Source organism: Nerophis ophidion, linkage group LG01 (assembly GCF_033978795.1).
Source record: "Nerophis ophidion isolate RoL-2023_Sa linkage group LG01, RoL_Noph_v1.0, whole genome shotgun sequence".
Classification (NCBI taxonomy): Eukaryota; Metazoa; Chordata; class Actinopteri; order Syngnathiformes; family Syngnathidae; genus Nerophis; species Nerophis ophidion.
The window spans coordinates 3925318-3949498 of record NC_084611.1 but is presented as its reverse complement, the minus strand read 5'-3'; the positions used below and the strand labels follow the sequence as shown (position 1 = coordinate 3949498).

General features: G+C 41.6%; 1 protein-coding gene across 1 annotated transcript in view; it reads left to right on the top strand.

Annotated features, from left to right (window-relative positions):
• fbxw8 (F-box and WD repeat domain containing 8) overlaps positions 1-24181 on the top strand; it is a 62858-nt gene that overhangs the window by 6613 nt on the left and 32064 nt on the right. Inside the window, exons 4-7 of the mRNA XM_061894271.1 lie at positions 2380-2468; positions 4392-4549; positions 8087-8283; positions 14305-14532. Of these exons, the coding sequence (XP_061750255.1) occupies positions 2380-2468; positions 4392-4549; positions 8087-8283; positions 14305-14532 (672 nt within the window). The remainder of the gene's footprint in view (positions 1-2379; positions 2469-4391; positions 4550-8086; positions 8284-14304; positions 14533-24181) is intronic.

The following is a 24181-nucleotide window of genomic DNA, read 5'->3' as shown; positions in this document are numbered from 1 at the left end:
TATTTGTGTGAAAAAAGTTGTGTTTTTGCAAGTAAATAGTAGTGTACTTTGGCAAAAAAAGTTAATTTTGTGTAAGAAAATAGTAGTATATTTTTGTGGAAAAAAAGGTAAATATTTGTGTGAAAAGAGTTGTGTATTTGCAAGTGCAAAATAGTGTACTTTTGCAAAAAAATAAATATTTTTGACAAAATACTAACATATTTTTTTCAAAAAGGGTGAATATTTGTATGAAAACATACGTACATTTGAGAGTAAATAATACTATACTTTTGTCAAAAAAAGTTTAATATTTGTAAGAAAATACTAGTATATTTTTGTGAAAAAAGGTGAATATTTGTGTGAAAAAAGTTGTGTTTTTGCAAGTAAATAGTAGTGTATTTTGGCAAAAAAAGTAAAATTTTTGTGAGAAACTATTAGTATATTTTTGTGAAAAAAAGGTAAATATTTGTGTGAAAAGAGTTGTGTATTTGCAAGTACAAAATAGTGTACTTTTGCAAAAATTTTTATTTTTTTGTGAAAATACTAGCATATTTTTGTCAAAAAATGTGAATATTTGTATGAAAACATGCGTACATTTGAGAGTAAATAATACTATACTTTTGTCAAAAAAAGTTTAATATTTGTGAGAAAATCATAGTATATTTTTGTGAAAAAGGTGAATATTTGTGTGAAAACAGTTGTATATTTGAAAGTAAATAATACTATAAATTTAAAAAAAAAGTTTAATGTTTGTGAGAAAATAATAGTATATTTTTGTGAAATAAGGTGAATATTTGTGTGAAAAAAGTTGTGTTTTTTCAAGTAAATAGTAGTATACTTTGGCAAAAAAAGTAAAATTTTTGTGAGAAAATAATAGTATATCTATGTGAAAAAAAGGTAAATATTTGTGTGGAAAGAGTTGTGTATTTGCAAGTACAAAATAGTGTACTTTTGCAAAGAATTGAATTTTTTTGTGAAAATACTCGCATATTTTTGTCAAAAAAGGTGAATATTTGTATGAAAATCATACTATATTTTTGTGAAAAAAGGTGAATATTTGTGTGAAAACAGTTGTATATTTGAAAGTAAATAATACTATACATTTGTTAAAAAAAAGTTTATTTGTGAGAAAATAATGGTATATTTTTGTGAAATAAGGTGAATATTTGTGTGAAAACAGTTGTATATTTGAAAGTAAATAATACTATACATTTGTTAAGAAAAAGTTTATTTGTGAGAAAATAATAGTATATTTTTGTGAAATAAGGTGAATATTTGTGTGAAAAAAGTTGTGTTTTTGCAAGTAAATAGTAGTGTACTTTGGCAAAAAAAGTAAAATTTTGTGAGAAACTATTAGTATATTTTTGTGAAAAAAAGGTAAATATTTGTGTGAAAAGAGTTGTGTATTTGCAAGTACAAAATAGTGTACTTTTGCAAAAATTTTTATTTTTTTGTGAAAATACTAGCATATTTTTGTCAAAAAATGTGAATATTTGTATGAAAACATGCGTATATTTGAGAGTAAATAATACTATACTTTTGTCAAAAAAAGTTTAATATTTGTGAGAAAATCATAGTATATTTTTGTGAAAAAAGGTGAATATTTGTGTGAAAACAGTTCTGTTTTTGCAAGTAAATAGTAGTGTACTTTTAAAAAAAAAGTTAAATATTTGTGAGAAAATACTAGTATATTTTTGTGAAAAAAGGCGAATATTTGTGTGAAATCGGTTGTGTATTTGAGAGTAAATAAGACTATACTTTTGTTAAAAAAGTTTAATATTTGTGAGAAAATAATACTATATTTTTGTGAAAAAAGGTGAATATTTGTGTGAAAAAAGTTGTGTTTTTGCAAGTACAAATAGTGTACTTTGGCAAAGAATGGAATTTTTTGGTGAAAATACTCGCATATTTTTGTCAAAAAATGTGAATATTTGTATGAAAACATGCGTACATTTGAGAGTAAATAATACTATACTTTTGTCAAAAAAAGTTTAATATTTGTGAGAAAATCATAGTATATTTTTGTGAAAAAAGGTGAATATTTGTGTGAAAACAGTTGTACATTTGTGCATAAATAGTATTGTGCTGTTTTTTTTAAAAAGGTAAACATTTGTTCAAAAATATTTGTATATTTTTATGAAAAATAGTGAATATTTGAGTGAAAAAAGCTGTGACCCGTTACCTTGTTCGACCCCCTGGTAGGTGAGGGGAGCAGTGAGCAGCAGCGGTGGGCTCGCTCGGGAATCATTTTGGTGATTTAACCCCCAATCCCAACCCTTGATGCTGAGAGACATAAAAACATGCTTCTATAGTTGATAATAACATTAATATTGATAGAAGCGAGCTGCTAGTTTTAGTCACTTTTTGGCCCCAAGCTGAAAGTACCAGTTTTTGTTCCAGAACCGCGTTGGGTGCATCAGTCAGCTGCAGTGGGAGTTGGGCAAGGTGCTGTGTGACGTCAGCTCCTGCGACAACTACGTCCTGGCGGGGTGAGTTGAGGACCCAATGTCGGTCTGCTTTTTTTACCCACGCTTTAAACCCTGCGGCTTGTAAAACGCTGCGACTAATCACGGGGATTTTTTTCGCTCGCCGACGGCCATCAGGCAAATAGTCTTCATCAAACAAATACAAACCCTCCTAAATGGTGTGTTATGGCGCCATCTGCATGTGCAGCAGGGCTGGACCTGCGAGTGTTTCCTGCTGTTTAGAAGACTTCTACTTCCGGTTCAAAGCTTCAATCACCCATAGAGTCTTACTTGTATGTATGACGTTTGTCAATATTATTACTGTAAATTCACAATGGCATTCTTTTTGTATTGTAAACTCACCAAAACGTCACCGTGGAGTTATTAAGTCTGTTTAACTGATTCTGTTTTGTTTGATCAGCCGTTTTACTGCCGGGCCCAAAAGTTAAGTTATGTAAGTTAACACTATGAAATATTTTTGTGTAAATAACTAATTTCTGCGGTTTATAGTCTGGTGCAGCTACTTAGGGTTGTCCCGATACCAATATTTTGGTACCAAAATGTATTTTGATACTTTTCTAAATAAGAGAGACCACAAAAAATTTAATTATTGTCTTTAGTTGAACAAAAAATCATACTAGACAACTTGTCTTTTAGTAGTAAATAAACAAACAAAAACTCCTAATTAGTCTGCAGTAACATATTGTGTACTTTATACACCTATTATGTTCTACACATTATGAGGGACAAACTGTAAAAATGGATTATTAATCTACTTGTTCATTTACTGTTAATATCTGCTTACTTCTTGTTTTAACATGTTCTATCTACACTTCTGTTCAAATGTAATAATCACTTATTCTTCTCTTCTTTGATACTTGACATTAGTTTTGGATGATACCACACATTTGGGTATCGATCCGATACCAAGTAGTTACAGGATCATACATTGGTCATATTCAAAGTCCTCATGTGTCCAGGGACGTGTTTCCTGACTTTATAAACATCATATAAATAAAGAATGACATTTTTTTCGTGATGCTAAAAAATCTAATCATAGTAGTATCAACGAGCTACGCTATTGTGCTTGGTATCATTACAGTGGATGTCAGGTGTAGATCCACCCATGGCGTTTGTTTAAGTTGTGACGCCGGTGAGCTATTGTATCCTACGGTGTGTAGTGAAGCATGTTTAGCTATTCCTCATCCTCCAGTGATAACACTACATGTTAGAAACTGTATATGTCGCCATGGAGACAAGGATTAGTGATTTCGAAGTAGCTAAAACACTGCTAACTGCGGATGGACGTTAGCCATGTCTTAAAGGCGGCATAGCTCGGTTGGTAGAGCGGCCGTGCCAGCAACTTGAGGGTTGCAGGTTCGATTCCCGCTTCCACCATCCTAGCCACTGCCGTTGTGTCCTTGGGCAAGACACTTTACCCACCTGCTCCCAGTGCCACCCACACTGCCTTACATGTAACTTAGATATTGGGTTTCACTATGTAAAGCGCTTTGAGTCACTAGAGAAACGCGCTATATAAATATAATTCACTTCACTTAAAGCAGCTCTTCCTGAGGGCGTTTCAGTGTTATAACTTCACCTTTATCTTTACTTTTTACACCAAAATGCGTCCATTCTCCCTTTTCTGTCTACACACTGCGTCTGCTTGTAAGTACTCCGTGTGCGCGCGCTGCCGAATATGCTCCTTTGCTCGTAAAACCAGCAATGGAACCGGTTGTTTTCAAATAGAGTATAGTCCCATTTTTGATTGATTAGTACCACGATACTATACTAGTACTGGTATACTGTACAACCCTAATATGGAACAACAATTTTCCCGAATATTTATTAAGTGTGCTCTATAGTCCGGAAAAGTCGCTACTTCCTGTTTGTTTGTTTTTGGAGTGTTTACAAGTCAGGGTTAAAACTTGGTGATGTTTCTGCCAGCTACTCGTCCGGGGACGTGAGAATGTGGGACACGCTGCACTGGGACCTGCCGGCCCGACACCTCAAGTCCAACCAGCTGTCGGCGCTCTCGGAGCCCAGGCCGCACGTCAGCCACGTGCAGGTCAGCGCCGGCGTGGCGGCCGCCGCCTACCGAGACGGTACGTGCCTCAGCACTGTTCGTGTGTCGTAATGATGCGGAGTGCATGGGAAAGTGGAGAGGCGAGCAGGTTATTACGCAACAATGTTGTAATGAATGTTGAGTCTGCATTGTCAGCTTCAAACACTGATGACATTTATTAAACAAGACAAGAAGCAAGGAATTAAACAGAGACAGAATTAAATTTGGCTCAATTGAGGAGAGACGTCTGGACACTGTACCCTTCTACAGTGTCTCAGCACGCTCTGGCGAAAGATTGGACGCCGCCTCTTTTATTTGGACTTTCCCTGATTACATGGCAACAGCTGTTTCTAAGGGACGGGGGTCGTAAACAGCCATCTCCTTTGATTAAAACAGTTACCGCATTTCCTTGAATTGCCGCCGGGTATATAGTATGCACCTGACTAGAATTACTACCGGGTCAAACTCGTTTCGCAAAATATTATTTTTTATTAGCGCATGTCTAGAGTTTCAGCCGGGTCAAACTCGTTTCGCAAAATAATTAGCATATGCCTCGAATTTCTGCCGGGTCAAACTTGTCCAATCTTTTCGCTCTGTCGAAAGATTGTAGGCCGCCTCTTTTATTTGGACTTTCCCTGATTACATGGCAACAGCTGTTTCTAAGGGACGGGGGTCGTAAACAGCCATCGCCTTTGATTAAAACAGTTACCGTATTTCCTTGAATTCCCGCCGGGTATATAGTATGCACCTGACTAGAATTACTGCCGGGTCAAACTCGTTTCGCAAAATATTATTTTTTATTAGCGCGTGTCTAGAATTTCCGCCGGGTCAAACTCGTTTCGCAAAATAATTAGCATATGCCTAGGATTTTTCGCTCTGGCGAAAGATTGGACGCCGCCTCTTTTATTTGGACTTTCCCTGATTACATGGCAACAGCTGTTTCTAAGGGACGGGGGTCGTAAACAGCCATCTCCTTTGATTAAAACAGTTACCGCATTTCCTTGAATTGCCGCCGGGTATATAGTATGCACCTGACTAGAATTACTGCCGGGTCAAACTCGTTTCGCAAAATAATCAGCGCATGCTTAGCATTAACGCCGGGTCAAACTCCTTTCGCAAAATATTATTTTTTATTAGCGCATGTCTAGAATTTCAGCCGGGTCAAACTCGTTTCGCAAAATAATTAGCATATGCCTAGAATTTCCGCCGGGTCAAACTTGTCCAATCTTTCGCTCTGGCGAAAGATTGGACGCCGCCTCTTTTATTTGGACTTTCCCTGATTACATGGCAACATCTGTTTCTAAGGTACGGGGGTCGTAAACAACCATCGCCTTTGATTAAAACAGTTACCGCATTTCCTTGAATTCCCGCCGGGTATATAGTATGCGCCTGCCTAGAATTTCCCCCGGGTCAAACTCGTCACGTCACGAGTGACACTTCACCTGTCGTCATTTTCAAAATGGCGCAGGCTGATTTCAATCATCTGAAATGGCATAAAGGGAAGACGCTTAAGAGCTATTCAGTAGGATTTAAGGTCCAAGTTATTGAATATGCTAAAAAGAACAGTAATCAGCTCTGTTTTATTAATATACCGTAGCTGCGTGTGTCAAATATGAGCCATTAAATGTTAGACCCGCTTGAGGGGGGGGGGGGGGGTTGCCCACATATGTGGTCCTTTCCAAGGTTCTCATAGTCATCATTGTCACCGACGTCCCACTGGGTGTGAGTTTTCCTTGGCCTTATGTGGGCCTACCGAGGATGTCGTAGTGGTTTGTGCAGCCCTTTGAGACACTAGTGATTTAGGGCTATATAAGTAAACATTGATTGATTGATTGATTGATTACCGCCGGCTCAGGATTAACTCCGGGTCAAACTCGTTTCGTAAAATATTATTTTTTATTAGCGCATGTCTAGAATTTCCGCCGGGTCAAACTCGTTTCGCAAAATAATTAGCATATGCCTAGAATTTTCGCCGGGTCAAACTCGTCACGTCACGAGTGACACTTCACCTGTCGTCATTTTCAAAATGGAGGAGGCTGATTTCAATCATTTGAAATCGCATAAAGGGAAGAAGATTAAGAGCTATTCAGTAGGATTTAAGGTCCAAGCTATTGAATATGCTAAAAAGAGCAGTAAGCAGCTCTGTTTTATTAATATACCGTAGCTGCGTGTGTCAAATATCAGTCATTAAATGTTAGACCCGCTCGAGGGGGGGGGGGTTGCCCACATATCTGGTCCTTTCCAAGGTTCTCATAGTCATCATTGTCACTGACGTCCCACTGGGTGTGAGTTTTCCTTGCCCTTATGTGGGCCTACCGAGGATGTTGTAGTGGTTTGTGTTGTGGTTTGTGCAGCCCTTTGAGACACTAGTGATTTAGGGCTATATAAGTAAACATTGATTGATTGATTACCGCCGGCTCAGGATTAACGCCGGGTCAAACTCGTTTCGCAAAATATTATTTTTATCAGCGCATGTCTAGAATTTCCACAGGGTCAAACTCGTCACGTCACGAGTGACACTTCTCCTGTCATCATTTTCAAAATGGAGGAGGCTGATTTCAATCATTTGGAATCGCATGAAGGGAAGAAGATTAAGAGCTATTCAGTAGGATTTAAGGTCCAAACTATTGAATATGCTAAAAAGAACAGTAAGCAGCTATGTTTTATTAATATACCGTAGCTGCGTGTGTCAAATATGAGTCATTAAATGACTCCCGCCTCCTGGTGGTAGAGGGCGCTAGTGATCCTTCTTGCGACTACTCGGCTGCAGAAGAAGTGACAACAAGCAGGAAGAGTGAGCAGCGATTGTTTATATTTTCCTCTCGCTTGCACTTTTAACATGGAGGATTACTTATCTAAAATAAAACAGTTTTCTAAAATGGACTTTCATGGGAAGCAGGAGGTAATAAAGGAAGATCTCCATCGAGACAGAGAGACTTTTAAAACTGAAGAAAGATAAGGAAGACTTCTATAAACAAGTTATCGCTGCTTTTGATCAGAAGGAGCTGCGCATGGACTTCATTTATAAGTAAAAGTAAGACCATAATAACGTTTTTTTTTATTAAATGTGCTTTTCATGATGCTATCCTTACATCACACTCAAATTTATAAGCGCAGGCCTAAATTTACCGCATGCCTTTGGTAAGCGCCGGACTGAGAAGAGGTTTTAAATTAATTAGCGCCCTGGCGGCAATTCAAGGAAATACAGTAAAAGAAAAGGTCGCCTGGAGGAGAGTCTGGTCCTGCTTCCTCTCCGCTTTTGTAGTTCTTGGGTCAAGACAAAAATCTTTCTGTGGATTACAATACATGAAAGAAACAGAACACCTTCATGTTGCTTCCCATCCTACACGGTGGAGTTTTACAAGCCTTCCGCTTGGTAGGATTAAAGACAGCTTTTGTCTTCTCGCCGGGATCTCATGGAAACACAATTATGCTGACAAGCATTAATAACGCTGATGTGTTACGATTAAAACATGCAACTTTTTAACGAGCATAGCAGCAATCCGAGTTAAAAAGCAACAACGTTAGCGGGTCGCCTACAGCCGCAGCTGTTCATTTTTTTTCCCCCCCGGTGCAGGTTGTGTGGACGTGTGGAGCACAGAGACGGGCGGGGAGCCCCTTTACCACTACCAGACGGCGGAGAGGGACCGGGTCTTGGCTTTGAGCCCGGATGGATCCATCCTGGTTTCTGCCGGCGGGGCCGAGGTCCGGCTGGACGGCGCCGACGACCACGGCCTGTGGAGGACGCTCGGCCTGACTCAGCTGCCCAAGACTGTGAGTCGGTGAACAGGTTGAATATTGTCTCGAAGGACGACGTCAAGGTACATGAAGTGCAGCTGTGTGGTGCCAGCAGCACTCGTGCATCCCCAGACTGTGATATTATCACCATAGTACTTGAATGTAAGCAAGACACAATTATCTTGAGTTGGAATGTATTATTTCCCTTCAAAGAACCGCAGCTCACCTGAAGCCGGCAGCACTCGTGCAGCCTCAGACCATGTAACTACCATCCCCATGCTTACATGTAAGCAAGGCACAATTATTTTGCTTTAGATTTGAGGTGCAGTTCATTTTTCCCTTCAAAGAACCGCAGCTCACTCAGTACCGGCAGCACTCGTGCATCCCCAGACTGTGACATTACCACCATCGTACTTGAATGTAGGCAAGACACAATTAGCTAGAGTGGGAATTTAATATAATATTTCCCTTCAAAGAACCGCAGCTCACCTGAAGCCGGCAGCACTCGTGCAGCCTCAGACCATGTAACTACCATCCCCATGCTTACATGTAGGCAAGGCACAATTATTTTGCTTTAGATTTGAGGTGGAGTTCATTTTTCCCTTCAAAGAACCGCAGCTCACCTGAAGCCGGCAGCACTCGTGCAGCCTCAGACCATGTAACTACCATCCCCATGCTTACATGTAGGCAAGGCACAATTATTTTGCTTTAGATTTGAGGTGGAGTTCATTTTTCCCTTCAAAGAACCGCAGCTCACCTGAAGCCGGCAGCACTCGTGCAGCCTCAGACCATGTAACTACCATCCCCATGCTTACATGTAGGCAAGGCACAATTATTTTGCTTTAGATTTGAGGTGGAGTTCATTTTTCCCTTCAAAGAACCGCAGCTCACTCAGTACCGGCAGCACTCGTGCATCCCCAGACTGTGACATTACCACCATCGTACTTGAATGTAGGCAAGACACAATTAGCTAGAGTGGGAATTTAATATAATATTTCCCTTCAAAGAACCGCAGCTCACCTGAAGCCGGCAGCACTCGTGCAGCCTCAGACCATGTAACTACCATCCCCATGCTTACATGTAGGCAAGGCACAATTATTTTGCTTTAGATTTGAGGTGGAGTTCATTTTTCCCTTCAAAGAACCGCAGCTCACTCAGTGCCGGCAGCACTCGTGCATCCCCAGACTGTGACATTACCATCATAGTACTTGAATGTAAGCAAGACACAATCATCTTGAGTTGGAATTTAATATAATATTTCCCTTCAAAGAACCGCAGCTCACCTGAAGCCGGCAGCACTCGTGCAGCCTCAGACCATGTAACTACCATCACCATGCTTACATGTAGGCAAGGCACAATATTTTTGCTTTAGACTTGAGGTGGAGTTCATTTTTCCCTTCAAAGAACCGCAGCTCACTCAGTGCCGGCAGCACTCGTGCATCCCCAGACTGTGACATTACCACCATAGTACTTGACTGTAGGAAAGACACAATTATCTTGAGTTGGAATGTAATATTTCCCTTCAAAGAACCGCAGCTCACCTGAAGCCGGCAGCACTCGTGCAGCCTCAGACCATGTAACTACCATCACCATGCTTACATGTAGGCAAGGCACAATATTTTTGCTTTAGACTTGAGGTGGAGTTCATTTTTCCCTTCAAAGAACCGCAGCTCACTCAGTGCCGGCAGCACTCGTGCATCCCCAGACTGTGATATTACCACCATAGTACTTGACTGTAGGAAAGACACAATTATCTTGAGTTGGAATTTAATGTTTCCTTTCAAAGAACCGCAGCTCACCTGAAGCCGACAGCACTCGTGCAGCCTCAGACCATGTAACTACCATCACCATGCTTACATGTAGGCAAGGCACAATATTTTTGCTTTAGACTTGAGGTGGAGTTCATTTTTCCCTTCCAAGAACCACAGCTCACTCAGTGCTGGCAGCACTCGTGCATCCCCAGACTGTGATATTACCACCATCGTACTTGACTGTAGGCAAGACACAATTATCTTGAGTTGGAATTTAATATGATATTTCCCTTCAAAGAACCGCAGCTCACCTGAAGCCGGCAGCACTCGTGCAGCCTCAGACCATGTAACTACCATCACCATGCTTACATGTAAGCAAGGCACAATTATTTTGCTTTAGATTTGAGGTGGAGTTCATTTTTCCCTTCAAAGAACCGCAGCTCACTCAGTGCCGGCAGCACTCGTGCATCCCCAGACTGTGACATCACCACCATCGTACTTTACTGTAAGCAAGACACAATTATCTTGAGTTGGAATGTAATGTTTCCCTTCAAAGAACCGCAGCTCACCTGAAGCAGGCAGCACTCGTGCAGCCTCAGACCATGTAACTACCATCACCATGCTTACATGTAGGCAAGGCACAATATTTTTGCTTTAGACTTGAGGTGGAGTTCATTTTTCCCTTCCAAGAACCACAGCTCACTCAGTGCTGGCAGCACTCGTGCATCCCCAGACTGTGATATTACCACCATCGTACTTGACTGTAGGCAAGACACAATTATCTTGAGTTGGAATTTAATATGATATTTCCCTTCAAAGAACCGCAGCTCACCTGAAGCCGGCAGCACTCGTGCAGCCTCAGACCATGTAACTACCATCACCATGCTTACATGTAAGCAAGGCACAATTATTTTGCTTTAGATTTGAGGTGGAGTTCATTTTTCCCTTCAAAGAACCGCAGCTCACTCAGTACCGGCAGCACTCGTGCATCCCCAGACTGTGACATTACCACCATCGTACTTGACTGTAGGCAAGACACAATTAGCTAGAGTGGGAATTTAATATAATATTTCCCTTCAAAGAACCGCAGCTCACCTGAAGCCGGCAGCACTCGTGCAGCCTCAGACCATGTAACTACCATCACCATGCTTACATGTAAGCAAGGCACAATTATTTTGCTTTAGATTTGAGGTGGAGTTCATTTTTCCCTTCAAAGAACCGCAGCTCACTCAGTGCTGGCAGCACTCGTGCATCCCCAGACTGTGACATCACCACCATCGTACTTGAATGTAGGCAAGACACAATTATCTTGCGTTACACTTGAGTTGGACTGTAATATTTCCCTTCAAATAACCACAGCTCACCTAAAGCTGGCAGCACTCGTGCAGCCCCAGACCATGTAACTACCATCACCATGCTTAACAGTAAGCAAGAAACAATTATTTTGTTTCACAGTTGAGGTGGAGTTCATTTTTCCCTTCAAAGAACCGCATCTCACTCAGTGCCGGCAGCACTCATGCAGCCACAGACTCTGACGCCACCACCACTACGCTTGACTGTTGGAACGACGCAACCATCTTGCCGCTCACTGGAGTTGGGATGTATGTTTCCCCTCAATGAACCGCAGCACTCATGCATCCCCAGACCATGATTCCACCACCACTATATTCAACTGTCGGAAATTCTCAATCGTCTCGCTGCTCACTTGAGTTGGAATCCATGTTTCCCCTCAATGAACCGCAGCACTCATGCATCCCCAGACCATGATGCCTTCACAGCTACTATGCTTAAACCTTCAGTAAGACACAATTATCTTGCTGTTCATTTGAGTTGGAATTCATGTTTCCCCTTAAAGAACCGCAGCTCACTCTGTGCCGGCAGCACTCGTGCATCCCCAGACCATGACGCCTTTACAGCTACTATGCTTGACTGTCAGTAAGACGCAATTATCTCGCTGCTCATTTGAGCTGGAATTCATGTTTGCCCTTAAAGAACCGCAGCTCACTCTGTGCCGGCAGCACTCGTGCATCCCCAGACCATGATGCCTTCACAGCTACTATGCTTAAACCTTCAGTAAGACACAATTATCTTGCTGCTCATTTGAGTTGGAATTCATGTTTGCCCTTAAAGAACCGCAGCTCACTCTGTGCCGGAAGCACTCGTGCATCCCCAGACCATGACGCCACCACTAATGTGTTTGACTGTACATAAGGCACAAATATCTTGCTTCACACTTGAGTTGAGATTCATGTTTCCCTTGAAGGAACCAAAGTTCCCTCAATGCCGGCAGCACTCGTGCATCCCCAGACCCTGATTCCACCACCACTACACTTGACTGTCGGAAATTTGTAATCATTTCGCTGCTCACTTGAGTTAGAATCCATGTTTCCCCTCAATGAACCGCAGCACTCGTGCATCCCCAGACCTTGATGCCTTCACAGCTACTATGCTTAAACCTTCAGTAAGACACAATTATCTTGCTGCTCATTTGAGTTCGAATTCATGTTTCCCCTTAAAGAACCGCAGCTCACTCTGTGCCGGAAGCACTCGTGCTTCCCTAGACCATGACGCCACCACTAATGTGTTTGACTGTACATAAGGCACGACTATCTTGCTTCCCACTTGAGTTGAGATTCATGTTTCTCTTGAAGGAACCAAAGTTCCCTCAATGCCGGCAGCACTCATGCAGCCACAGACTCTGACGCCACCACCACTACGCTTGACTGTTGGAACGACGCAACCATCTTGCCGCTCACTGGAGTTGGGATGTACGTTTCCCCTCAATGAACCGCAGCTCACCTCGTGCCGGCAGCACTCGTGCATCCCCAGATCCTGATTCCACCACCACTATATTCGACTCTCGGAAATTCTCAATCGTCTCGCTGCTCACTTGAGTTGGAATCCATGTTTCCCCTCAATGGACCGCAGCACTCGTGCATCCCCAGACCATGATGCCTTCACAGCTACTATGCTTAAACCGTCAGTAAGACACAATTATCCCGCTGCTTGTTTGATTTGGAATTCATGTTTCCCCTTAAAGAACCGCAGCTCACTCCGTGCCGGAAGCACTCATGCTTCCCTAGACCATGACGCCTTTACAGCTACTATGCTTGACTGTCAGTAAGACGCAATTATCTCGCTGCTCATTTGAGCTGGAATTCATGTTTGCCCTTAAAGAACCGCAGCTCACTCTGTGCTGGCAGCACTCATGCATCCCCAAACCCTGATTCCAGCACCACTACTGCACTTGACTGTCGGAAATTCTCAAGTGTCTCGCTGCTCAATTGAGTTGGAATCCATGTTTCCTCTCAATGAACCGCAGCACTCGTGCATCCCCAGACCATGATGCCTTCACAGCTACTATGCTTGACTGTCAGTAAGACACAATTATCTCGCTGCTCATTTGAGCTGGAATTCATGTTTGCCCTTAAAGAACCGCAGCTCACTCCGTGCCGGAAGCACTCGTGCATCCCCAGACCATGACGCCTTTACAGCTACTATGCTTGACTGTCAGTAAGACGCAATTATCTCGCTGCTCATTTGAGCTGGAATTCATGTTTGCCCTTAAAGAACCGCAGCTCACTCTGTGCTGGCAGCACTCATGCATCCCCAAACCCTGACGCCAGCACCACTACTGCACTTGACTGTCGGAAATTCTCAAGTGTCTCGCTGCTCAATTGAGTTGGAATCCATGTTTCCTCTCAATGAACCGCAGCACTCGTGCATCCCCAGACCATGATGCCTTCACAGCTACTATGCTTGACTGTCAGTAAGACACAATTATCTCGCTGCTCATTTGAGCTGGAATTCATGTTTGCCCTTAAAGAACCGCAGCTCACTCCGTGCCGGAAGCACTCGTGCATCCCCAGACCATGACGCCTTTACAGCTACTATGCTTGACTGTCAGTAAGACGCAATTATCTCGCTGCTCATTTGAGCTGGAATTCATGTTTGCCCTTAAAGAACCGCAGCTCACTCTGTGCTGGCAGCACTCATGCATCCCCAAACCCTGACGCCAGCACCACTACTGCACTTGACTGTCGGAAATTCGCAAGTGTCTCGCTGCTCACTTGAGTTGGAATCCATGTTTCCCCTCAATGAACCGCAGCACTCGTGCATCCCCAGACCAGCCCCGTGCTTGACTGCAGGCAGGATGTCTTGTTACCTTCTTATGTTGCCAGATATTAAGGCAATTTGGGTGGATACTAAGTCTACTATACTGCTGTACACTGACTACTCTAAAGTACATCCAGTTGTACTTGCTATATATAGAGACTATTTCATGCTTTGAAACCCTGTCATGCAGGTGGAGAGCCTGGTGGTGGTGCCCAGCAGGGGGCAGCGGTGCCAGCTGGCCTGTGTAGCGGCCGGAGAGTCTGTGTACCTGTTGGACCTCCCGGAGCAGGAGGAGGCGGAGCCAAGGACGCTCCACTCGGTCTACGGCCATCCCGTTACCTGCCTGGACGCCTCCGACGCCCTCGTCGCTTTCGGGGTGAAGCGCGCCGGCTGGGCCATGCACGACGGCGGCAACAAGGTGATTTACTTCTACTTTGAAAGTGTGCTTAATAAACTGCTGATGGCCCGCGAACCGTAGTTTGGGCACCAAGGACCCTATTGAAACTGCTGGGTTTTATTATTATTCCGCACCTACGCGCTGTAATTTGACCCCCTTAACATGCTTCAAAACTCACCAAATTTGACACACGTCGGTATAGCAAACCTTCCCAACATATTAAGCAACCAATCCCCCAAAATGAAAATTGCGCTCTAGCGCCCCCTAGGAAAAAATTACAGACAAAACTGCATGTAACTTCTGTTAGGAATGTCATAGCGACATTAAACAAAAACTCCTATGTAGGTCTGACTTAGACCCAATTTTCATACACTCACTTCTTTTAGAAAAAATCTACAGGAAGTTGGCAAAAACCCCGTCAAAATAAAATTTTCGCAAAAAAATGCCATTTTTGCCTCTTTGCGCTGTAATTTGACCCCTTTAAAATGCTTCAAAAGTCACCAAACTTGGCGCACACATAAGGACTGGCGAATATTGCCATCTAATGAAAAAACCAAACCCCAAAACTCAAAATTGCGCTCTAGCGCTATTTTTTAATTAAACACTGAAAAAACTGCTCCTAGGAAGAGAACACAGACAAAACTGCTTGTAACTTCCGGTAAGAATGTCGGAGAGACATGAAACAAAAACCTCTATGTAGGTCTCGCTTAGACCTACATTTCATAGATTGACAACCTCCAACAAAAATCAACAGGAAGTTTGCAATCGCCCCTTCAAAACAAAAGTTTTGTAAAAACCGGTCACCTTTCTTCAAACATTATCTCCTCTGAGTGCGTTTGTTGTTTTGGCTTCAAACTCGCACAGGAGAGAGATTGAACCATTCTGATTAAAAGTATAGAACAGAGTTTTGATTTTACCCGCCTTCAAAGAACCCCTGTGCAAAGTCTCCTAAAAAATGTTATTTTTGCCTCTTTGAGCTATTATTTGACCCCCCTTAACGTGCTTCAAAACTCACCAAATTTGACACACGTCGGTATAGCAAACCTTCCCAACATATTAAGCAACCAATCCCCCAAAATGAAAATTGCGCTCTAGCGCCCCTAGGAAAAAAATTACAGACCAAACTGCATGTAACTTCTGTTAGGAATGTCATAGCGACATGAAACAAAAACTCCTATGTAGGTCTGACTTAGACCCAATTTTCATGAACTCACTTCTTTCAGCAAAAATCTACAGGAAGTTGGCAAAAACCCCTTCAAAATAAAATTTTCGCCAAAAAAATGCCATTTTTGCCTCTTTGCGCTGTAATTTGACCCCTTTAAAATGCTTCAAAAGTCACCAAACTTGGCGCACACATAAGGACTGGCGAATATTGCCATCTAATGAAAAAACCAAACCCCAAAACTCAAAATTGCGCTCTAGCGCTATTTTTTAATTAAACACTGAAAAAACTGCTCCTAGGAAGAAAACACACACAAAACTGCTTGTAACTTCCGCTAAAAATGTCGGAGAGACATGAAACAAAAACCTCTATGTAGGTCTCGCTTAGACCTACATTTCATAGATTGACAACCCCCAACAAAAATCAACAGGAAGTTTGCAATCCCCCCTTCAAAACAAAAGTTTTGTAAAAACCGGTCACCTTTCTTCAAACATTATCTCCTCTGAGTGCGTTTGTTGTTTTGGCTTCAAACTCGCACAGGAGAGAGATTGAACCCTTCTGATTAAAAGTATAGAACAGAGTTTTGATAAGTTCTCAGGTTTTGATTTTACGCGCCTTCAAAGAACCCCTGTGCAAAGTCTCCTAAAAAATGTTCTATTTGCCTCTTTGAGCTGTTATTTGACCCCCTTAAAATGCTTCTAAACTCACCAAACTTGACACACACATCAGGTCTGGCAAAAATTGCCATCTGATGAAAAAACCTAACCTCAAAACTCAAAATTGCGCTCTACCGCCCCCCTAGGGATACAAGACGGACAAACTGCTCCTAGGAAGAAAACACAGACAAAACTGCTTGTAACTTCCGGTAGGAATGTCAGAGAGACGTGAAACAAAAACCACTATGTAGGTCTCACTTAGACCTACATTTTAATAGTTAACATACTTTAGCAAAAATCAACAGGAAGCTTGATATTTTCACTTCAATATATAATATGAAACAATATAGTATAATATGAAATATAATATTATATAAAATAGAGGTGTGAGTCTGAAGAGATTGCCCAAAGTTTTCCAAGTAAGAGGATTACACCTCCCCCCCCCCGCCACCTCCAATCATGCGAGCAGCAATGATGTCATCGGCAGCCCGTCTAATTGGCCAATTAGTGGCTGATGCTTTCAGGAGCAAATGAGAAACGTAGGACAGAGTGCCGAGCCAAATTGTCTTTCTAATGAAATCATTAAAGTGAAATGAGTGGAGGGACGGACACGTCTCCAGTGAGGGAAAGAACACAAGAGCAGTGATGTAAGCTGCCGTGTGTGTGTGTGTGTGTGTGTGTGTGTGTGTGTGTGTGTGTGTGTGTGTGTGTGTGTGTGTGTTGCTTATTTGGGCCAACGCAGCTTTAATTGTGCACTCCCCCAGGGCAAAGAAGCCTGAATGTGGGCACACTTGATGGTGTTTGGGGCAGCAACACAGGCACTATAAAAAAAAAAAAAGATGCAAATGAGACTGCTGCTGTTGATCCATCATTACACTCTGCAATGTTTTCATTAGCAAATGTCCGCCATTCTTCTCTACTTGGTATGAAACATGTCGGGGAGGCGGTGATATTTCCCACGGTGCATGCAGAAAATATATAGTAGTGTATCACAGTGTTTTAGGTTCTTCCATATCACTTTTGCTTATGACCGATGGAAAATAAGGACCAGGAGAAAAATACAACTACAGAGACCCTGCGATGAGGTGGCGACTTGTCCAGGGTGTACCCCGCCTTCCGCCCGATTTGTAGCTGAGATAGGCGCCAGCGCCCCCCGCGACCCCAAAAGAGAATAAGCGGTAGAAAATGGATGGATGTATGTAACTACAGATGTCAGATTATATCGGACTGACGATATTATCGGCGGATACATGCTTTAAAATGTAACATCAGAAATGATCGGTATCGGTTTCAAAAAGTAAAATTTGTGACATTTTAAAACGCTGCTGCATGGAGTGGTACACGGATGTAGGGAGAAGTACGGAGTGCCAATAATCCTTTAGAGCAGTGCCTTTGCGTGCCAGCCCTGTCACATAATATCTACCGCTCTCCGTAGACCAGCGGTGAAGTGAATTATATTTATATAGCGCTTTTCTCTAGTGACTCAAAGCGCTTTTACATAGTGACACCCAATATCTAAGTTACATTCAAAGCAGTGTGGGTGGCACTGGGAGGAGGTGGGTCAAGTGTCTTGCCCAAGGACACAACGGCAGTGACTAGGATGGCGGAAGCGGGAATCGAACCTGCAACCCTCAAGTTGCTGGCACGGCCACTCTACCAACCGAGCTATGCCGGTCACCAACGCAGGTCGCCCGTGAGGACCAGATGAGTCGCCCGCTGGCCTGTTCTAAAAATAGCTCAAATAGCAGCACTTACCAGTGAGCTGCCTCTATTTTTTAAAAATGATTTTATTTACTAGCAAGCTGGTCTCGCTTTGCTGGACATTTTTTATTCTAAGCGAGACAAAACTCAAATAGAATTTGAAAATCCAAGAAAATATTTTAAAGACTTGGTCTTCACTTGTTGAAATACATTTATTTTTTTACTTCGCTTCTTATAACTTTCAGAAAGACAATTTTAGAGAAAAAATACAATCTTAAAAATGATTTTAGGATTTTTAAACACATTTGCCTTTTAAATTCCTTCCTCTTCTTTCCTGACAATTTACATCAACAATCAAGTAATTTATATTTTTATTATTGCAAAGAATAATGAATACATTTTAATTTAATTCTTCATTTTAGCTTCTGTTTTTGCGACGAAGAATATTTTTGAAATATTTCTTCAAACTTATTATGATTAAAATTCCCCAAAAATATTCAGGCACATCTAGAAAATCTGTAGAATCACATTTAAATCTTATTTCAAAGTCTTTTGAATTTCTTTTAAAATTTTTGTTCCGGAAAATCTAGAAGAAATAATGATTTGTCTTTGTTAGAAATATAGCTTGATCCAATTTGTTATATATTCTAACAAAGTGAAGATTGGATCTTAACCTATTTAAAACATGTCATCAAAATTTCTAAAATTAATCTTAATCAGGAAAAATTACTTATGATGTTCCATAAATTATTTTTTTAAATTTTTGTCAAAAAGATTCGAATTAGCTAGTTTTTCTCTTCATTTATTCGGTTGAATTTTGAATTTTAAAGAATCGAAATTGAAGATAAACTATGTTTAAAAATTTAATTTTAATTTTTTTCATGTTTTTTTCCTCTTTTAAACCATTCAATTAAGTGTTTTTTTCATCATTTATTCTCTACAAAAAACCTTCCGTAAAAGGAAAAAACGGAATGACAGACAGAAATACCCATTTTTTTTATATATATAGATTTATTTATTATAGGTAAATTGAGCAAATTGGCTATTTCTGGCAATTTATTTAAGTGTGTATCAAACTGGTAGCCCTTTGCATTAATCAGTACCCAAGAAGTAGCTCTTGCTTTCAAAAAGGTTGGTGACCCCTGCCGGAGACAGTAAAATGTTGTAAAAATAGTAATAAAATAACACCATATATTTTACAGGAAAAGTCTGGCAACTAAGCTGCCAGTTTTTTTTTCTGTAAAAATCAGTGGTCAAATCCAAATATTTGTTTTACTCTTTACATAAAAATGTTTTTAAATATTTTAATCCACAGGCATTTTCATGAATTATTTACTGTCACAAGCGGCCCTCCAATGGCAGCCATGACTGCGGTGTGGCCCTCAACGAAAACCAGTTTGACACCCCTGGTCTAGTGGGACAGGCTGAAATTAAGTCGGAGAATATGCCGTCCTTTATAAATTATCTTATGTTTCTCTCCGGCCCAGAAGCAAATGCTTCACACACCGGTACCGGTCCCCAGACCGGTGGTTGGGGACCACTGCTTCAAAGGGTTAGTGGCGCTAAGGTGGTCTGGGACCGGTACTTTTCAGAGGCGGTATAGTACCGTAAATGATTCATTAGCGATATTACGGAGATGAAAGAAGGCCGTTTTAGTAACGCTTTTAATGTGTGCCTCAAAGGAGAGAGTTGGGTCGAAGATAATACCCAGATTCTTTACCGTGTCGCCTTGTTTAATTGTTTGGTTGTCAAATGTTAGAGTTGTATTATTAAATAGAGGTCAGTGTCCAGCAGGACCGATAATCAGCATTTCCGTTTTTTTGGCATTGAGTTGCAAAAAGTTAGCAGACATCCATTGTTTAATTTCATTAAGACACGCCTCCAGCTGACTACAATCCGGCGTGTTGGTCAGCTTTAGGGGCATGTAGAGTTGGGTGTCATCAGCATAACAGTGAAAGCTAACACCGTATTTGCGTATGATGTCACCTAGCGGCAGCATGTAGATGCTGAAGAGTGCAGGGCCAAGGACCGAACCCTGGGGAACTCCACACGTTACCTTAACGTAGTCCGAGGTCACATTGTTATAGGAGACACACTGCATCCTATCAGTAAGATAAGAGTTAAACCAAGACAGGGCTAAGTCTGACATACCAATTCGTGTTTTGATACGTTCTAATAAAATATTATGATCGACAGTATCGAAAGCAGCGCTAAGATCGAGGAGCAGCAACATAGATGACACATCAGAATCCATCGTTAGCAATAGATCATTAGTCAGTTTTGCGAGGGCTGTCTCCGTGGAGTGATTTGCCCTGAAACCGGATTGAAAGGTTTCACATAGATTGTTAGACGCTAAGTGTTCATTTAACTGCTCCGCAACAATTTTTTCGAGGACTTTTGAAATAAAGGGAAGGTGACATGGTGCACCATGAGGTCAGGATCGAGGTTAGGTCTTTTAAGAAGAGGATGAATAACCGCTTTTTTGAATGCTAGGGGAACAGTGCCCGAGGAGAGTGATAAGTTTATAATATTTAGCACTGATGGACCTAATAATACAAAGAGCTCCTTGATCAGTTTCCCAGGAAGAGGGTCTAGTATCGCTGTACTATACTAACACTGGTATACCGTGCCACCCTAGTGTGTGTGCATGCTATAATTATTAATAATTTATTTTTGTTTCTTTTGCACCATGACTAGAAAAGGTTGTTTGGATTGGGTCATACAAGTAAATGCTGTGCTATCATGTCTTTGTGATTTCAAGGGCCACTGATGTGATTTACAGCAAACATGTGGTATTTAAGATGAATTTAAATCAATCAATCAATCAATCAATCAATGTTTATTTATATAGCCCCAAATCACAAATTGTCTCAAAGGGCTGCACAAACCATTACGACTACGACATCCTCGGAAGAACCCACAAAAGAGCAAGGAAAACTCACACCCAGTGGGCAGGGAGAATTCACATCCAGTGGGACGCCAGTGACAATGCTGACTATGAGAAACCTTGGAGAGGACCTCAGATGTGGGCAACCCCCCTCCCCCCCTCTAGGGGACCGAAAGCAATGGATGTCGAGCGGGTCTAACATGATACTGTGAAAGTTCAATCCATAGTGGCTCCAACACAGCCGCGAGAGTTCAGTTCAAAGCGGATCCAAGACAGCAGCGAGAGTCCCGTCCACAGGAAACTATCCCAAGCGGAGGCGGATCCGACGAGCGGTCCATCCTGGGTCTCGACTCTGGACAGCCAGTACTTCATCCATGGTCATCGGACCAAACCCCCTCCACAAGGGAGGGGGGGGGACATAGGAGGAAAAAGAAAAGAAGCGGCATATCAACTGGTCTAAAAGGGAGGTCTATTTAAAGGCTAGAGTATACAGATGAGTTTTGAAAAGGGTTTAAAAAGCCCTCACGACGTCTCGCGGGCGATAGTTCGGACACCCTGTTTTTTTAGACTGAATGTTGACCAACTAAGGAAATGTCTAGCTTGTGTGCCATTGTGTGCTCAGCTGTTGTGTAGCTGCCAGCTCCCAAAGCTTAAGTGAATGTGCAGAAGGGCTGCTTGACATGCAAGCTGATATAATCCCATACATGTTTTTGTTTTGTCGATATCAATATCGGTTTGATAAACCCCCCCCCCCCCCCCCGTAAAAAGATGTGAATATTTGCACGATATGTCATCCTTCTCTCTTTCACGCGCCGTTAAAGTTCATCAAGTTTTCTGGCCCGGTGCTGCAAAAGCAAGTCATCAGAGAGAAGGTGGCTCCCTCAAAAGACACCATGCGGCACAAACAGATGCATCTTGGGAGACGTGGGCGTGTCCCCGGCAGAGTAGCGCCCCTAAGGGACCGAGCCCACCGAGGGCCCGGGCGCTATTTAGGTGTGCCACCCGCCCAGAGGACCACTCCCCAGGTGTGTGGTATTCACTTCTGAGGGCGAGGGGGGTGGTAATGACACGCAGGGACACTTTGTGTTTGTAACAAGTGGCAATGAGCTGAAACGCTGACTCCACACTTTGTGGGCGGGCTCTGCAGCGATGACATCATCGTTGCAGCACAAGTCCAAGGTACACAAAGCCAAACTAACACAAGATCTTAGCACTTGTGGAGTGTCCATTTTCTGCCACTAGGGGGCATATTTGCACAGTCTGCAGTAGACTTCCACCCTTTATCAGCCCCAGGACCATTATTGGTGCCCCAGGACCATTATTGGTGCCCCAGGATCATTATTGGTGCCCCAGGACCAGTATTGGTGCCCCAGGACCATTATTGGTGCCCCAGGACCATTATTGGTGCCCCAGGATCATTATTGGTGCCCCAGGACCAGTATTGGTGCCCCAGGACCATTATTGGTACCCATATTTGGCATTTTGACGTAAATTGGTATCAACATTTTTTTTATTGGATAAAAGTTAAAGTAGCAAAGATTGTCACACACACACAAACTATGTGTGGCAAAATGATTATCTGCATTTGACCCATCTTAGACTTGGACTTAGAAAATATTTATTGTCCCCGAGGGGAAATTTGGTTTGCAGCAGTAGTCATTAAATACGAGGTACAACAGTAAAAACGAGGTACAACAGTAAAAACGAGGTTCAACAGTAAAAACGAGGTTCAACAGTAAAACAAGGTACAAGACTAAAAACGAGGTACGACACCAAAAACGAGGTTCAACAGTAAAAACGAGGTACAACACTAAAATTGAGGTACAACAGTAAAAACGAGGTACAAAAGTAAATACGAGGAATAACAGTAAAAACGAGGCACTACAGTAAAAACAAGGTTAAAGAGTAAAAACAAGGTTCAACAGTAAAAACAAGGTACAACAGTAAAAACGAGGTACAACAGTAAAAACGAGGTACAACACTAAAATTGAGGTACAACAGTAAAAACGAGGTACAAAAGTAAATACGAGGAATAACAGTAAAAACAAGGTTCAACAGTAAAAACAAGGTACAACAGTAAAAACGAGGTACAACAGTAAAAACGAGGTACAACAGTAAAAACGAGGTTCAACAGTAAAAACGAGGTACAACAGTAAAAACGAGGTTCAACAGTAAAAACGAGGTACGGCAGTAAAAACGTACAAAAGTAAATACGAGGAATAACAGTAAAAACGAGGCACTACAGTAAAAACAAGGTTAAAGAGTAAAAACAAGGTTCAACAGTAAAAACAAGGTACAACAGTAAAAACGAGGAATAACAGTAAAAACGAGGTACAACAGTAAAAACGAGGTACGGCAGTAAAAACGTACAAAAGTAAAAACGAGGAATAACAGTAAAAACGAGGTTCAACAGTAAAAAAAAGGTACAACAGTGAAAACGAGGAATAGCAGTAAAAATGAGGTACAACAGTAAAAAAGAGATACAAAAGTAAAAAAGAGGTACAACAGTAAAAACCAGGAATAACAGTAAAAATTAGGTTCAACAGTAAAAACGAGGTACGACAGTAAAAACGAGGTTCAACAATAAAAACGAGGTTCAACAGTAAAAAAAAGGTACAACAGTGAAAACGAGGAATAACAGTAAAAATGAGGTACAACAGTAAAAAAGAGATACAAAAGTAAAAAAGAGGTACAACAGTAAAAACGAGGAATAACAGTAAAAATTAGGTTCAACAGTAAAAACGAGGTACGACAGTAAAAACGAGGTTCAACAATAAAAACGAGGTTCAACAGTAAAAACGAGGTTCAACAATAAAAACGAGGTTCAACAGTAAAAACGAGGCACTACAGTAAAAACAAGGTTAAAGAGTAAAAACAAGGTTCAACAGTAAAAACGAGGTACAACAGTAAAAACGAGGTACAACACTAAAATTGAGGTACAACAGTAAAAACGAGGAATAACAGTAAAAACGAGGTTCAACAGTAAAAAAAAGGTACAACAGTGAAAACGAGGAATAGCAGTAAAAATGAGGTACAACAGTAAAAAAGAGATACAAAAGTAAAAAAGAGGTACAACAGTAAAAACGAGGAATAACAGTAAAAACCAGGAATAACAGTAAAAATTAGGTTCAACAGTAAAAACGAGGTACGACAGTAAAAACGAGGTTCAACAATAAAAACGAGGTTCAACAGTAAAAAAAAGGTACAACAGTGAAAACGAGGAATAACAGTAAAAATGAGGTACAACAGTAAAAAAGAGATACA